General features: G+C 41.5%; 1 protein-coding gene across 1 annotated transcript; it reads left to right on the top strand.

Annotated features, from left to right (window-relative positions):
* Positions 1–890: 890 nt before the first annotated feature.
* On the top strand, positions 891–16,524 carry prmt5 (protein arginine methyltransferase 5). Its single transcript, XM_034183357.1, has 16 exons — positions 891–1,049; positions 1,331–1,449; positions 6,895–6,980; positions 7,162–7,296; positions 7,512–7,624; positions 7,714–7,763; positions 7,864–8,027; positions 8,136–8,297; positions 8,380–8,457; positions 13,524–13,582; positions 13,900–14,022; positions 14,466–14,641; positions 14,784–14,987; positions 15,059–15,169; positions 15,256–15,320; positions 15,427–16,524. Exons 1-16 carry the CDS (start codon positions 952–954, stop codon positions 15,577–15,579), a joined length of 1,896 nt encoding a protein of 631 aa, XP_034039248.1. The 5' UTR covers positions 891–951; the 3' UTR covers positions 15,580–16,524.
* The last annotated feature ends 227 nt before the right edge of the window (positions 16,525–16,751 follow it).

Raw genomic sequence — 16,751 nt, 5'->3', positions numbered from 1 at the left:
GGCTTCATGCTGGCATTTACAACCCGAGACCCTGGCACTAGACTCTATAGAGTTGAAGACATCTGTTTTGCTTCTACACTGATGATGATCATCACAGTTTCGAGTAAAATTTCATCATCAGTTTTTTTTTCTTGGCCTTTGGAATATTTTTTAGACATAAACGCATTTTCCTTAACATGGCCCGTGCCCAAATTTCCCAGCCCATCTGCCTGATTTTGAGCATTTTGCCGAGCCCGGGGAGGGGGGGGGGTTGCCACCCCTGCCCCCCACCTCCTACGCCTATGGGTGATGCCATGCATGGTTTGTTCCGTATATATGCAGTCTGGTCAAAGAGATGTGGTTACTTTTGACACTTGGAGATGGACCGGTTGACTGCCTGGTTGCCATCCAAGACCAACCCAACCCAGGCACTTCCTTGTGTGATGAATGTGGTGACACACAAAGGAATCTGACTTAACCTTAATAATATAGTCATGTAGTATAGTCTTAGCATTCATTAATTGACTCATTGTATTCCTAACCTGGTTAGTCCTGTTGAGATAGAGGCACGAGCAGGAGGATACACCTTAGACAGGTCATGAAATATATCACAGGGCTGTCTTTATCATTATTAATCAGTTCAACTGGAGCATCTGTGTGCTTCATTTGCATGTCTAACTTTGTGGTTTATGGACTGACAGTAACAAGGACTTTACTTCTGTCTCACGGCGGTATATTGGTAGAGGGCTTGGTTTTTGCATTTCAGTGTTTGTGAATATTTGTCTCTTTGAGTTGCAGAACTTAACGCGATTATTTACGAGATCTGTAACTGAATGACTTGCTCAGACATGTTGGCTCACAATCGCTTTAGTCGCCAATGATAACCACCGTCGGATGTGGAGCCAAGATGGCGACAGTTTCCTGGAACGAAGGCAAACAGCGCGCGGCGGCTCCTCTTTCGGTCGGCAAATCATGGCGTCTGCCAGCACGGGGGGCCGGGTGTCCTGCGGGAGAGATTTGAATTGTGTGCCGGAGATCGCCAACACTTTAGCTGAAGTTGCTAAACTTGGGTGAGTAGAGTTCTATACTCTGCGTTGTTGTTTTTTTTAGGACAGAAGTTATGTTTAAAGTTGCATATATAGACTTGTTAGCGGAGCATCAGTGACTGCTAGGCTAACCGGTGAATTCTCAGCACGTGCCCGGTTTGCACTGGTTTTGTGTAAATTTTCCTTTATTCACATGTTACTATTACCTTCGCTCGGTCCACGAATACACGTATTCAGGCGTGAGCTTTGGCTAATGTTAGAAAGATATTGCCGTTAAGATGTGTTTTTGTTGGTCTTGTGTGCAGGTTTGACTTCCTGTGCATGCCCCTGTTCCACCCGAGGTTCAGGAGAGAGTTTGAACTGGAACCAGCTAAATCCAGACCCGGAGCCCAGACCCGATCAGACCTGCTGCTGTGTGGGAGAGGTTTGTGGTTTCTGCACACATGATGGGAATGTACTCTGAACACAGTCAAAACGTGTGTGACAACAAGCGATTCAGAGGTCAGAATTTTCTGAAAAGTCAGATTCACTGAATGTGTTCAAGAAGATGCCATACAGTGGAAATCCATATGTTGGCCAAAATTACTTTTTGAACTGATGATCCTAAAGACTTTTTTGATTGATTGGTTTGGCATTCAAAAGATAAAACATATACATAATCACTGTAATTAAATATGTATATGTCACGGACATGAACGAGCGAAGCTCTACAGTGTCTCACCATGTCATTTCCAGTTTGCGGCTTTGTCTGCCATCGGTTTGTGGCTTTTTACGACAATGTTGTCCAGTTTGTGGCTTTTCCCCTGGGCAGATTTTTTTTGTGCCATTTCTGGGTTGTTTTGTGCCATTTCCGGTTTGTGCCTTCGTCTACCGTAAGAGCGAGCTTCGCTCGTATTAAGTTATAACTAAAAACAGTAAAATACTGGAACTTGAGCTAAATGCCAAGGATAACACAACAGAAGTCCCCCCCCCCCCCCACACACACACCATTTCACACATAATATAAAGCAACCTTGACACTTGCACAAGTTTTATCCCGCACTGGCACACAAACTTGCACACTTTTCAAGCATACCATCTAAATGACACACATTGGTATGACAAATTGCGCAGCAGTGCAGAACCAAAATCCGTGCAAGTGTCAAGGTGGCTTTATACTGGCTGTTCATTTTGCACTGGGATGTTACACATTTCACCACATAGATTTGGTTGCAAATACCGCCATTTTTGCTTTGTGTGATGTAGTCTGGGAAGGCAATGGCACAAACAACAGCAGCATCTCTTGACTCTTTGTTGCGTTCACGGTGGAATAACAGAAAGATTTCTTAAAGTACTCCAAAATAGTCACCTTTTCAAGACATCTCCTTTGTCAAAGGCTTTGCTTCTCCTCCTTTTGTTCCGCATGTGTGGAGGTGATCACTGTGCCATAAATAACTCGAGTTTTTACATCTGTCACTAAAAACATTACCACTGATCACGTTTAATTCACACGTTCCCACTCTAGCTCTGTCATGAAGTTTACATTTTTTTCAGCAGATACTGCGTTCATAACTGAATGTCAGATCATTTTTAGTTAAGACTAATCTGTCACGGCAATATGACGACAGAAAGATTGTATTCTGAGAGGAACTGCCTTCAGAACTGCATCGCATCACTGTGATCAGTGATGTTTTTAAAAACTAGTTAATTCTGTTGTCATATCGCAGTGATAGATTAGTCTTAATGAATGAACTGAATTTATTTTGGACAAAACACACACATACACAAAAAAATCCATAGGAAAATATGTCAACAAAGAAACAACGCTCCAAAGGGAGTAGGAAGAAGTAAACACTTATAAACTGCTACCCCCATCTCGTTATTCATCTACAGTGGTCCCTCGCTATAACGCGGTTCACTTTTCGCGGCCTCGCAGTTTCGCGGATTTTTTAGTCCAATTTTTTCATGCTTTTTTACGGTGCATTGTGTTCTGCGTCCTCATCAAGCAGGCCGATCGCGGCACCGCGAAGGGAGAGTAAGCGCATTGTGTTCTGCGTGTCTGTTTATAAGAATCTTCTCGCCCAGAAGAAAAAACAACGACAACAACTACCCATAACTGTGTTCTTCACTCGGAAAATGACACCTGCACTGAGGTGTGACTCAGTGGAAAAAGGCGCGACAGCGGCGGGGTGCCAGGACGAAGAGGCGCGATCAGAGGAACTGTGAAATACTGGTCAGTCACTGTTACTAATTTCTTATGTGTCCAACCTCGTAGGTTGATCGTTAAAGTTAAATTCGTTAGTTCTAAAAGCCATCATAATTATTTATAGGAAAACGTTCTATTTTTATTTCTCAAACAAATGTTTGGGCCTGAAAACAGGTTGGTCTTATTTTTCTACTAAGGTTTGAACTTTGAGAGTGTTTAAACACGAGAGGAAAGTGAGAAAATGTTAATGCCTGTTTGAGAAAAGTGTATAAAGTGTGTAGTGAGGGGTTTTACAACCTTAAAACGTCTATAATAATTGTAAAAAATAACGCTGACTACTTCGCGGATTTCACCTATTGCGGGCTATTTTTAGAACGTAACTCACGTGATAAACGAGGGACCACTGTATTAAAATAAATAAATAAAATTATCTAACTTTCAGTTATGATCGCAGTCTGTGCAGGGGAAGGTTAACGTCATGACAGAGCTACCATGGGAAGCTAACGTGTAAATTAATCCAGGTGATAAGCAGTAATGTTTTTAAAGACAGACGTGAAAGTTGAGCTATTGAGATGTTGAACTTGAGTCATTCCTGGCACAGTGATCACCTCCACACATGCTAAATGAATGAATGAGAAACAAAGCCTTAGACAAAGGACATAAATGTCTTGAAACTGTGACTGTTTTGGGCTATTTTAATAAATCTTTGTTATTCCACCGTAAAATGCAGCGAAATCAGGAAACGTCGCTGTTGTTTGCCCCCTTGTCTTCCCAGTATGCATCACGCATAGCCGATCTAGTGGTATCTGTGACCGAGTCCATTATTTGTGATAAGAACTCATTTAAAAAAAAAAATTAACTTTATTGAACATATGACTGTTGTATCAATTAGTTTAAGAGTAGAGAAGCTTGAATCTTCGACTGGACTGGGTTGCTTGACGCGAGGACGTTTCGCTTCAAATCTCAGAAGCTTCCTCAGCTAAAATTCTTGCTCTGGTAGTCTGACTTCTATCTTGACTCTTGTAGAGAAGAATAAACAGAAGACACAAAAGCTGGAGTTTTAAACCTAACCAGACCCCTCCTACCGAGAGGCAGACTGCTATAGGCTAGTGACTAAACAATAGCTCTAATTAGCACCTAATGTGCTCTAGTTAGCACCCTCCTAATGACAGGGCAGCTGCCCTCCTAATGATGGGACAGACGACTCTCCTGATGACGTGAATGACTCATTACCATGAACAAAAGACTGAAACTGCTTTGACCTGAGTGCCCCATTGTAAACGGGACAAAGCATGTCTCAGACCCCCTCCCCGGTTAAGGCTGGGTTTCAGCTGTTTCACATAGAATGCCTCCTTTACCCCTCTCTCAAACCATTTCTTCTCTCTGGCTAAGATTTTAACTTCCTTGTCCTCAAACGTGTTGTTAGTGTCTTTAAGGAGGAGATGAACTGCAGACTGAGGTCCACTGGCACCCTCTCTGCGGTGCTGGTATAGCCTTTTGTGTAAAGGTTGCTTAGTCTCACCTATGTAGTGTTTGTTACAGTTTTTCTGACATCTGATAGAATACACTACATTGCTCTGTTTGTAACTAGGGATCCTGTCCTTAGGGTGAACTAATTTCTGTCTCAAGGTGTTAACCGGTTTAAAGTAAACTGGGATTTTGTGCTGTCTGAAGATTCTCTGTAGTTTTTCCCCTACTCCTGCTAAATAAGGGAGAGACACTCCTCTTCTTCTTGTCTCCGTCTCCTGTCTATCTGGTCTCTTTGTTCTCTGGGACTTCTGCACTTTGTCCAGAGACCATCGTGGGTACCCACATACTGTGAGGGCTTTCAGGAGAAGTTGTTGTTCTTTAGCCGTTCCCTCTGCAGTTGTGGGCACCTGTAGGGCTCTGTGTTGAAGAGTCCTGATCACCCCGAGGTTGTGTTCATGATCGCGTGCTTTATTTTATGTTATTAAATGTTTTTATGCATATTTTATTTAATTGTTTTTGTAATGGTTTTACTGCTGTATATTTGTTTTTACCATGTTTTGTTTTTAAATTTTGTTGTAAAGCACTTTGGTCACTTTGAGTGTTGTAAAGGGCTCTAGAAATAAACTTGATTGATTGATTGATTGATTGTTCAAGGGGGTGGTTTGAGCCAAAGAGCAGATATTGGTCAGTGTGAGTGGGTTTTCTGTAAACCCCTGTCTGGAGCTGCCTGTTCTCTCCAATCATAACATCACAGTCCAAGAAGGCTAAGTGGTTGTTTCTGGCATCCTCACGTGTGAACTTGATATTGGAGTCCACCGAGTTGATGTGTTCTGTAAAGTCCTCAACCTCCTGTTGCTTGATTTTAACCCATGTGTCATCGACATATCTGAACCAGTGACTGGGAGGGATGCCCGTGAAAGACGTCAAGGCTGTCTTCTCCACTCGCTCCATGTACAGATTGGCCACAATGGGGGATACCGGAGACCCCATCGCACAACCATGGATCTGCCTGTAGTAATTCCCCCTAAACAGGAAATACGTGGTGTTAAGACAGATCTCCAAGAGTTGGCAGATGTGGTCTGGTGTGAGTTTGGTCCTTTCAAGTAGAGAGACATCCTCCAGCAGTCTCTGCCTCTCAGCTGAGACGGCCTCAGTGGTGGGGATGCAGGTGAACAACAATGTCACATCAAATGACACCATAGTTTCATCTGCCTCCAGCTGCAGGTCCTTGATCTTGTTCACAAAATCTTGTGTGTTCTCCACATGGTGGTCTGAGTTACCCACTAGAGGAGCCAAAATCCACTTGAGGTGCTTGGCCAAATTGTACGTGATGGAATCTGTGCTACATACAATAGGCCTGAGTGGCACGTCCTGTTTGTGGATTTTGGGCAGTCCATAGATGCACAGAGTGGCGTCCCCAAGGTACAGTCTGTAGTATGCCTGCCTGTCGATGAGTCCCTCTTTCTCCAGGTTTTGGAGGTAGCTAATGATTTTCTTCTTATAGCTGCTCGTGGGGTCTCTCTTCAGACGTTCGTATGTATTGGAGTCACTGAGCAAGTTGCTGATCTTGGCCTCGTAGTCCGATGTGTTCAGGACCACCGTGCATCTGCCTTTATCCGCTGGCAGGATAAGGATGCTTTGGTCCTTCTGCAGTGCTGACAAAGCTTTCAGTTCTTCTCCTGTGATGTTGGACGGAGGAGGTTTAGCACTGTTCAGCACTGCTGTGACTCTTAGTCAGAGGTCCCCAGCTTCTGACTCTGACAAACTGTTATGTTTAATGGCTGACTCTACTGCAGTGATGTAATCTACTGTCGGTATATGTTTAGGAGTCACCGAGAAATTTAGTCCTTTAGCGAGCACATCCTTTTCTGTCTGTGTAAGAACCCTGTCGGAGAGATTCTTTACCCAATTTTCCCTGTTGTCACTAATTTGTCTGGGTGTATCTTTAAAACTACTCCCACTGAAAGTACGCCTTTTCTGCACTAAAAGGTTGTGAAACTTCCTGATTTGCCGCTCCTTACTTTTTAAATGCTCAGCCATTTGAATTTTAACTATGAACTTTGTGATCTTATTATGGGCCTCTTCCGCCACTAAAGTTTCTAACCTTTTAGTTTGAGTAGTGAATAATTCTAATGTTGTTTTGATAGTGACAAGACTATTTTGCCTGTATGCAGATCACATATTTTTAATTATTATGCATGTTGCTTTTTGTAGATTGGAATACTCTTATTGTTGGAAAGCTCTCTCCATGGATCGATGCAGATTCAGAAATCAAGACAGAACGTAGAAACTCAGAGGCAGTAAGTACCTTCGTCCTGGAAAATGTGCACACATTTTTGTTCTTTTAAAATGGTCATTGTTCAAAACTTTTTATCTTTGAAAATGAGCTAGTCTTCATCATCACACCCCCATACATTCTTTTCCTCCCTATGTGTCTCTTATCATGCCTCCTTTCTCTCCGTGTGCTCTGTTTGTTTCCAGGCTCTGGTCCAGGAGTTGAATTTCTCAGCCTACCTTGGTCTGCCCGTTTTCATGATCCCTTTGAAGGGCCCCTGTAATGCCAACCTGGCCCGCCTGCTGCTAAACCACATACACACTGGACACCACACCTCAAATGTAAATCTTCTTTCATTTGTGCATGTTGATTGTTTTAATGAGAGATGAATAGAACCAGTTTGCTGTGATTGTGTTATTTTCAGGTCTCCATGTGCATACGTGCTGTGTTTTGACCCTTAATTGGAATAATCTGATATAGAAGATGAATGTTTGTCAACTTTTTACACTTTTTCTTTCCTTTAACTTGTCTTCTGTGTTTGTCTGTGTCTGATCAGTTCTGGATACATGTCCCACTCATATCTTCAGAGGACTTGCGAGAAGATTTGATTGAGAATGAACCATTGACATGTATTGATGAAATAAGTGTTGATGAGAAGACCTGGAACTGGTTAGTTTTTGTTATTCCTCTTCCTGAGCACACTATTTATGATCTGAATTATTGTCAGTTAAAGTCCTGAGGCATTTTCCACTTTTTAGGTGGCACTCTTTCAGAACACTTTGTGACTACAACAAGCGGATCTCTCTCGGTGAGGATGAAAGTTGAAACAGCAGTCTTGTCCAAAGTTGCCTTGCTTCCGCGTAATTATGAATGTGGCTGGTGCTGATAACTTTTTTATATTGTCAAAGCCATTGAAGTTGGTGCAGACATGCCCTCAGACGCTGTGCTGGATAAGTGGCTTGGTGAGCCGATCAAAGCTGCCATACTTCCCACCAGCATCTTCCTAACCAATAAGAAGGGTTTCCCTGTCTTGTCCAAAGCCCATCAGCGAATAATATTTCGTCTTTTCAAGGTGCAGAATTATGGAGTTACAGAGTTGTATGTTTCTGGAAATTAAACACCAGTTAAATGCAAAGGTTTTGGTTCTGTTTGTAACACAGAAAACACTATCTCTTTTCAGTTGGAGGCCCAGTTCATCTTTACCGGTACCAGTCGCCACACGGAGAAGAACTTTCAGTCCTACCTGCAGTACTTAGAATACCTCAGCCAGAACCGCCCTGCACCCAACGCCTATGAGCTCTTTGCTAAAGGTTATGAAGATTATCTACAGTCCCCTCTGCAGGTAGAGATCTACTAATTTATGTTCACATTTAAACATTTATGCTTTTAGTAGACAGTGACTGATTTGACTTCTTTGCCTCTAGCCTCTCATGGACAACCTGGAGTCTCAGACATATGAAGTGTTTGAGAAAGATCCAATTAAATATTCGCAGTATCAACAGGTATGCAACAGTCACAATTTTTACATCTGGTGTTACTTTTCTAAAGGCTTGACCTAAATCTTAAGGTGACAGGCACAAAAGGAATCTTTGATAGTCACACAAAAACATTAAATGCATGTTGTCTTTTTTGTACAACAAAGTTTTTCAGCAGTTGAAAATTTGCACTGAAGTGAGAAATGAGATAAAGTTGATGAACCCACATATCAGCATTGTAAAGTTCTTTTTATTTATGTTTTACACAAGTAGTATTAACTTCATAATGTGTCCCCACGAGGAATGGGTACCGACACAGAGTATTAAACGAACCCTGGTGCTAAATTATGAAAGACTGCTGTATTGATAAGCTCGGCCCCTTAATGGTGCCACTGTTTTTCTCTCAAAAATTCTTGAAAGGGTAGTTGTAAAACAGCTAACTGATCATCTGCAGAGGAATGGTCTATTTGAAGAGTTTCAGTCAGGTTTTAGAATTCATCATAGTACAGAAACAGCATTAGTGAAGGTTACAAATGATCTTCTTATGGCCTCGGACAGTGGACTCATCTCTGTGCTTGTTCTGTTAGACCTCAGTGCTGCTTTTGATACTGTTGACCATAAAATTTTATTACAGAGATTAGAGCATGCCATAGGTATTAAAGGCACTGCGCTGCAGTGGTTTGAATCATATTTGTCTAATAGATTACAATTTGTTCATGTAAATGGGGAATCTTCTTCACAGACTAAAGTTAATTATGGAGTTCCACAAGGTTCTGTGCTAGGACCAATTTTATTCACCTTATACATGCTTCCCTTAGGCAGTATTATTAGACGGTATTGCTTAAATTTTCATTGTTACGCAGATGATACCCAGCTTTATCTATCCATGAAGCCAGAGGACACACACCAATTAGCTAAACTGCAGGATTGTCTTACAGACATAAAGACATGGATGACCTCTAATTTCCTGCTTTTAAACTCAGATAAAACTGAAGTTATTGTACTTGGCCCCACAAATCTTAGAAACATGGTGTCTAACCAGATCCTTACTCTGGATGGCATTACCCTGACCTCTAGTAATACTGTGAGAAATCTTGGAGTCATTTTTGATCAGGATATGTCATTCAAAGCGCATATTAAACAAATATGTAGGACTGCTTTTTTGCATTTACGCAATATCTCTAAAATCAGAAAGGTCTTGTCTCAGAGTGATGCTGAAAAACTAATTCATGCATTTATTTCCTCTAGGCTGGACTATTGTAATTCATTATTATCAGGTTGTCCTAAAAGTTCCCTAAAAAGTCTTCAGTTAATTCAAAATGCTGCAGCTAGAGTACTGACGGCGACTAGAAAGAGAGAGCATATCTCACCCATATTGGCCTCTCTTCATTGGCTTCCTGTTAATTCTAGAATAGAATTTAAAATTCTTCTTCTTACTTATAAGGTTTTGAATAATCAGGTCCCATCTTATCTTAGGGACCTCGTAGTACCATATCACCCCAATAGAGCGCTTCGCTCTCAGACTGCAGGCTTACTTGTAGTTCCTAGGGTTTGTAAGAGTAGAATGGGAGGCAGAGCCTTCAGCTTTCAGGCTCCTCTCCTGTGGAACCAGCTCCCAATTCAGATCAGGGAGATAGACACCCTCTCTACTTTTAAGATTAGGCTTAAAACTTTCCTTTTTGCTAAAGCTTATAGTTAGGGCTGGATCAGGTGACCCTGAACCATCCCTTAGTTATGCTGCTATAGACGTAGACTGCTGGGGGGTTCCCATGATGCACTGTTTCTTTCTCTTTTTGCTCTGTATGCACCACTCTGCATTTAATCATTAGTGATCGATCTCTGCTCCCCTCCACAGCATGTCTTTTTCCTGGTTCTCTCCCTCAGCCCCAACCAGTCCCAGCAGAAGACTGCCCCTCCCTGAGCCTGCTTCTGCTGGAGGTTTCTTCCTGTTAAAAGGGAGTTTTTCCTTCCCACTGTAGCCAAGTGCTTGCTCACAGGGGGTCGTTTTGACCGTTGGGGTTTTACATAATTATTGTATGGCCTTGCCTTACAATATAAAGCGCCTTGGGGCAACTGTTTGTTGTGATTTGGCGCTATATAAAAAAATTGATTGATTGATTGATTGATTGAGATTAAGACAGGACAACCATCTTGTCACGTCTTGTCTCTGTTTCCCTGAGAGCTGTGTGCTTTGTCCGTGTGTTTGCACTGCATGTGGAATGCCTCTGAACCAGCTGGCCTGGCTTTGTGTCTGGTTGTCCCTGTGTGTGTACGCGACTTTGAAGACTGAGTGCTACTTGTGTATGCCTGTTTGAGAGAGAGCGAGAGAATGGCTGATTTTCTTTTTATCCTTTCATACATGAAAGGAAAACTGTATGATCAGCCATTTTCTCTCTCTCGCTCTCTGGCTCACGTGCACACAGAATCGTCGAAGGCAGAAAGAATTAAGCTCTTATAAGTGTGGTTGGACATGATTGCTTAAATGGTATATAGAAAACAATGTTTTTTTTGTTTGTTTGTTTTTATTTAGTACGTCTGCCAAAGACGCAATAAAATCATCTGCATTTATTTATTTATTTGTCTGTCTTTTTTATAACTTAGTTTATGAAAGGCACAGTATGTAATAATCGCATGAAGTGAGATAACAAAACCAAAAAGGACACAGAATACTACATCTTTATCAGTATTAATGATTCCCTTATTGGTCCTTCAGCGCGACTGTTGTTTTTGGGGGTGTTTGTCGGGAAAATGATCATGTCTCTACGTTGATTACAGAACCCCTGCAGGGTCTATAATCAACCGTTTCTGCAGCATGTCTCTTCTTTGAAGTTTGAAGCAATGAAGCATTGAGCTGACCCGCTGCTTCGTTGGTTGTTTTATTTCGCTTTATCTTCATTTTCCCCCACTAAAACCCCAAAGAGCATATGCCTGTGAGTAATATTTACCTTTTTTATGTTAAACCGACTTGTTATGGTTTTCTGAAACAGTTGATGTATTTTATAACTTAAAAACGGGACCGATGCTAACACATTAGCATGTCTACGCCATTTTCAATGTTAAAGTTAGCATTAAGCTGTTCGCATCTAACTTTTCCTGTGAACACCGAGTGACTCTTACACCTCCACTTCATCCCTGTCTTATTTAAGTTTAATGACAATTTGTTTCGGTCAAACCATATTTTCAATGTGTTAATTTCTTCTGTGATTTCCTCCAGAACTATCTGCCAAGCTAGAAAACTGCTGCATCCTAGTAAGAGCAGAATATTACTGGAATGAATTTGAATAAGGAAAGCTATTTTTTTTTTTTTTTTTTTTTCTCTCACCAAAATGGATGCTGCACTCACTGCAGTTTATTGTCTGGAATAGCCCCAGATTGCATTTCAGAGCTTCTAGAATTCAAACATTTTCGTGTGGTTGATGGTGGGCGGTAATTTGGGGTTTCAGCTTTATTGTTTTTCACCACTTTCATCCTTGAATATGTCAATTGTGGGTCACTTTTGTGCAGATTAAAGTCACTAACTGGGACTCCTGTCTGTGGAAAAACAGACAGGAGTTTTACCGGTGCTGTTTTACCAGCTTCGCTTACGTGTCGCTGGTAAAGCTCAATTTGCAACAGTATAACCAGCATGAATGTCCACAAATCATCAGACACAACAGGGTTATTCCGTAATTGCAATATGAACAATATATGTTCAATAAAAATAGCTTTTCTCAAAATTATGAAAAGTTAAAAAATAAGCAGAAGAAATGGAGCAAAGCTGATCTAAGTTTATAACCTCAAATTCTTTTTTAAAAAGATGATGTCTGCTGGGAGAGTAATAATATTTATAACCCTTTCAAGATAAATACAGTTGTTCTATTACCACTGACTCAAATTTATTCAGATCAGTGGTCCCGCCAAGGAGATGCTTGGGGGAAAAAACAGTTCTCGTTATTTTCTGGACTTTCTGCCACCTCAGCTGTGCACATGCTTCGACTGCAATGCCCTGTTCATTGAGCTCAAGGCCATACAAAGAAGAGATGACAGACATTTTCCCCTCAACTCCCTTAACTTTTTTGAGAGATTCTGTCCATTTTTGGAATCGGATAGCGGAGCATGAGGCTGTTTTAGTCCGGTTTTTAACAGGCTGCCTGAAAGTACAGCTGCAGTTCCTCCACTCACACTTTTCACCTTTTTGCTGCAGTGACACTGGACAAAAACTGGCTGTTTTTAACATTGTGTTCACAACGCATACACACAGCTGCAACCACTCTGCACCAAAATTAACGCCAAATTGTAGCATTATAACTAGTAGTCATGGCAGAGAAAAGTTAATCCAAAATCAACTTGGGCATGGCTAAACATACAAAGCAAATCCTAGAAAATGACATACCGGATACATTCTAATAAAAAAAAAAAAAAAAATGTACAGAACAGAATAAAATCACTAAATTCTTAAAATACTAATGTGTGCAAATTAGGTATGTCCTTAGTGATAGGGGATTCTTATTGTTTATTTAAGGTTTTATGGTAGGTATGGAGTTACAGTAGGTTTTTTTTTGGTCAGGGGGACAATATAAAGACTACCTGATGGTAGTAACTGAGAAGGTGGTGGGTGTGATGTGGTTTTATTTGATTTTAACTGCTTGTTTATGAAGTATCGATAGTTGAGTTTGTGTCTCACTAGTCATTTTACTGTCTTGATTTATGATCTGATAAAGCTTTGATTTATTCTTAACAGAAATTAAATTTAACCAGTATAGGATTATTAAAGTGTTGATCGAACGAGTGAGTTATATACAGTTGTTGAAGTTCCTGAGTTTCAACAATAGGAAGGACATTTGGATGCTCTGAGCGTTGGGCTTTCTTGTATACTGAGCCATTGAAATATAGGACGCTGTCAATCTTCGTGCCAAGGTACTTGAAGGCCTGTCCCTGCTCCACTGCCTGTCTACTCCAGAATGAATGTGTTACTGATGGAGATTTTGTGGTTTGGAGGATGGTTGCTTGAGTGGGGAGTGACTAACCCCAACCCCCTGTTGGCATAACAGGTTTAGAAATACAGAGTTTGTGTTGACTGTTTTGATGATTTTGTCCTGTGTATTGTTTTACAGGCCATTTATAAGTGTCTTCTTGACAGAGTTCCTGAGGAGCAGAAAGACACCAACATTCAGTGAGTGTCTGTGTTCTCAGTACTCTAAATAATACTTAATTACCCAGACTTGAAAAATTAAGATGACTGTAGTAAAACAAAAAAAGAAAAATTTGCTTTCAGTGTGGTATTCATATTACTGTTAATGTCAAGATGATTGTTCATGTTTTATAATTAAAAGTTGCCATTCAACAGTATCTTCTGAGGGTGGAAGCAGAACTTAACATTGCATAGCATTGAAAAATTGCTGTTACTATAGCAGTGAATAAGACAAGAAGCACAGATTCCAAAGTTTTCTTCAAAAAAATAAAATAAACATTGGCTTGTCTGTCAAACAGGGTCTTGATGGTGTTGGGGGCAGGCAGGGGTCCTCTGGTCAATGCGTCCCTGCATGCTGCAAGACGTGCAGATAGGAAGCTGAAGGTGTATGCTGTGGAGAAAAATCCAAATGCTGTTGTGACGTAAGTAATATAATAATTCGCCAATGTACATAATGTGATGTGCAGACATTCACCATGAGTTTGGTGGAAAAATATTCACATGCAGATAACTTGTGTGTACAATTTGTCAATCATCTTAACATGGACAGGATGAATCATGGCATCAAAGTGTCTCAGTGAGACAGTTTTGCTTTTTAGTAGTTTCAAGCAGTTAATGTGATTAGAAAATGTGGAGTGCTGCCGGTAAGATCCTCCAGTGACTGCATGAACAGAAACTGAAGGATCAGTGTTACACGCTCCTGATGCTCGTCAGCTGAGGCACCTGCAAGTGTGCAAATGTGCTCTGAGCTGAGCAGACGAAGTTCATTTTAATCTGCTTTTATGTATATGATTGGAAATGGGTTATTTGAAATTACTTAAGCGTTTTAATAGACATTTTTTCTTTCTTTTTTTCCCCCCCTCAGGCTGGAGAATTGGCGCTTTGAAGAGTGGGGTGATCAGGTGACGGTCGTGTCATGTGACATGCGGGAGTGGGTGGCACCTGAGAAGGCAGACATCATTGTCAGTGAGCTTCTAGGATCATTTGGTGACAATGAGCTCTCTCCCGAGTGTTTAGATGGAGCGCAGCGCTTCCTTAAAGGTTTGTCTCTTTTGTAGTTTTGGGACAACAGCATCGACTTGCTGTTTTCTTCTAATGCGCTGTAGTTAATGCAGTGCCAAGTAACATGCGTCTCGCTGTCACTTTACACCTCTCTCTCTCTTTTACTTTCTTAATGTCCCAGATGATGGAGTGAGCATTCCCTGTTCCTACACATCCTTCTTGGCTCCCTTGTCCTCTTCGAAGCTTTACAATGAGGTGCGAGGGTGCCGGGAGCGTGACAAAGACCCCGAGTGTCACTTTGAGACACCCTATGTGGTGCGCCTTCATAATTTCCACCAGTTAGCTGAGCCCAAACCCTGCTTCACTTTCACACATCCTTCAAAAGGTATGCAAACACACAGAGGAACTTGTGATGCATGACAGAATTGGTGACCAGCTTGTGTTTCTTTGTTTCAGACATGAACAATAACCGTTATCAGTGCCTAAGATTCTCAGTGGGTTGTGACTCAGTGCTCCACGGCTTTGCTGGATACTTTGAGACCACACTGTACAAAGATGTCACACTCAGTAAGTGAGCTTGGTAAAGACAAAGACTTGTATATAAATGTCATCTTGTATATAAATGTCATCTGTGTCTTTTGTGTTTATAACAGGTATAAAACCAGAAACTCATTCACCTGGTATGTTCTCCTGGTTTCCCATCCTCTTCCCCCTCAAAGTAAGTTACGTGTTCAGTTCTTAATAAAATGCAGTTATTAAAATTTAAAAGGTACATATGTTGACAAATAAAGCCTCCCTTCTCTTTCTATCTGTCCATCCAATAGCAACCCATCACCATAACACGGGATGATGATGTCACAGTGCGATTCTGGCGCTGCAACAATGGGAGAAAGGTTTGGTATGAGTGGGCTGTGACTGAGCCCTCTTGTTCCGCCATTCACAATCCAGCGGGGCGCTCCTATACTATTGGTTTGTGAGGATCAGTCATCACAGCTCTGGCCAAATACCACTACTGGTATGAGACTGGCTCTTAAATAGTAGTCCAAATGCTTCACCACTGGTTCATTGTTTGTTCTCCAGGCACCCATCCCACCATGTTACTTACATGAATGAAGCCGGTTTTATTGTGGAGAGTCAATCAGTTTGGTTTTCAGCATTACACACCTTGTTTCCTGTTCATACATTTATTTTTTTGTGTTTGAACTTGTCAATAAAAACAACACTGTAATGTACTTCATACACAACGATGTATTCAGTCTACGTCTTTGGTGTGTCAGGTCAGGTCTGGGAGCCTAGACTGATGCTGTGTCGCCGCATCCACTGCACTGCACAATGAGCTTCGGTCCTGGTTGGCAACCATTCAGGAAGACTAACAGTCTATCCCCACCTCTCAACAGTAGCCATCTGTCTGCCACATTGAGGTGATACATGGGCGTTCTCGTGGACTTTCTAGCCACTGGGGTCCTCAACACCAAAGCATCTGTGTCCTGTATCATGCTCAGAGAAATGTGCAACATATCCGAAATGTGCAACATATCCAGACTGTCTTAGCTGATATTTTCTTCACAATGCAAGTGATACTCCCCCTCTCAGTCTCCCTAAGTACCTGTTCCTTTGACACACAACAATAACACAAAGTCATTCCAGAGATCTCTAAAGATTTAGTTCCAAGGATGTCCAGTTGTCGACTTAGGTCACCGTGTCCAAGTCTCACAACCATACAGGAAGACAGGATACACCAGGACCTTAAAGACATGGATCTTCTTTCTCCCGCAGAGGTGCTGGTGTGTTCAGAGCATTCATGACTCCATAAGCTGCATGAGTGTAATTACTGAAGGGGAAGCATTTACACAATTGATTTGTCCAGCAGATGTCGCCCTCATATAACGGCTCTGGCCTCCAATAAGCTGAAGATTTGCTCTGTGTGGTGACTCGTTGAGTTCTCTACAGCTCTGCCAGTGTGCAAAATCGCTGTCCCTTGGAGATGGTACTGATGTACTTAATGATACTGATCATCATGATGCAGGAACTGAACACTCCATCTCTGAAATTTCCTCATCTCTGTCAAATATTTGGCTTTTTTAATTAGAACTTTCTGTACTCATGCAGATAAATACCATTTAGCTCATGTTTGAAGGTCCACAAGTGT

This window comes from Thalassophryne amazonica, chromosome 12 (assembly GCF_902500255.1).
Source record: "Thalassophryne amazonica chromosome 12, fThaAma1.1, whole genome shotgun sequence".
Taxonomy (NCBI): domain Eukaryota; kingdom Metazoa; phylum Chordata; class Actinopteri; order Batrachoidiformes; family Batrachoididae; genus Thalassophryne; species Thalassophryne amazonica.
The sequence above is the reverse complement of the archived record's forward strand: the minus strand, read 5'-3'. Positions and strand labels throughout refer to the sequence as shown.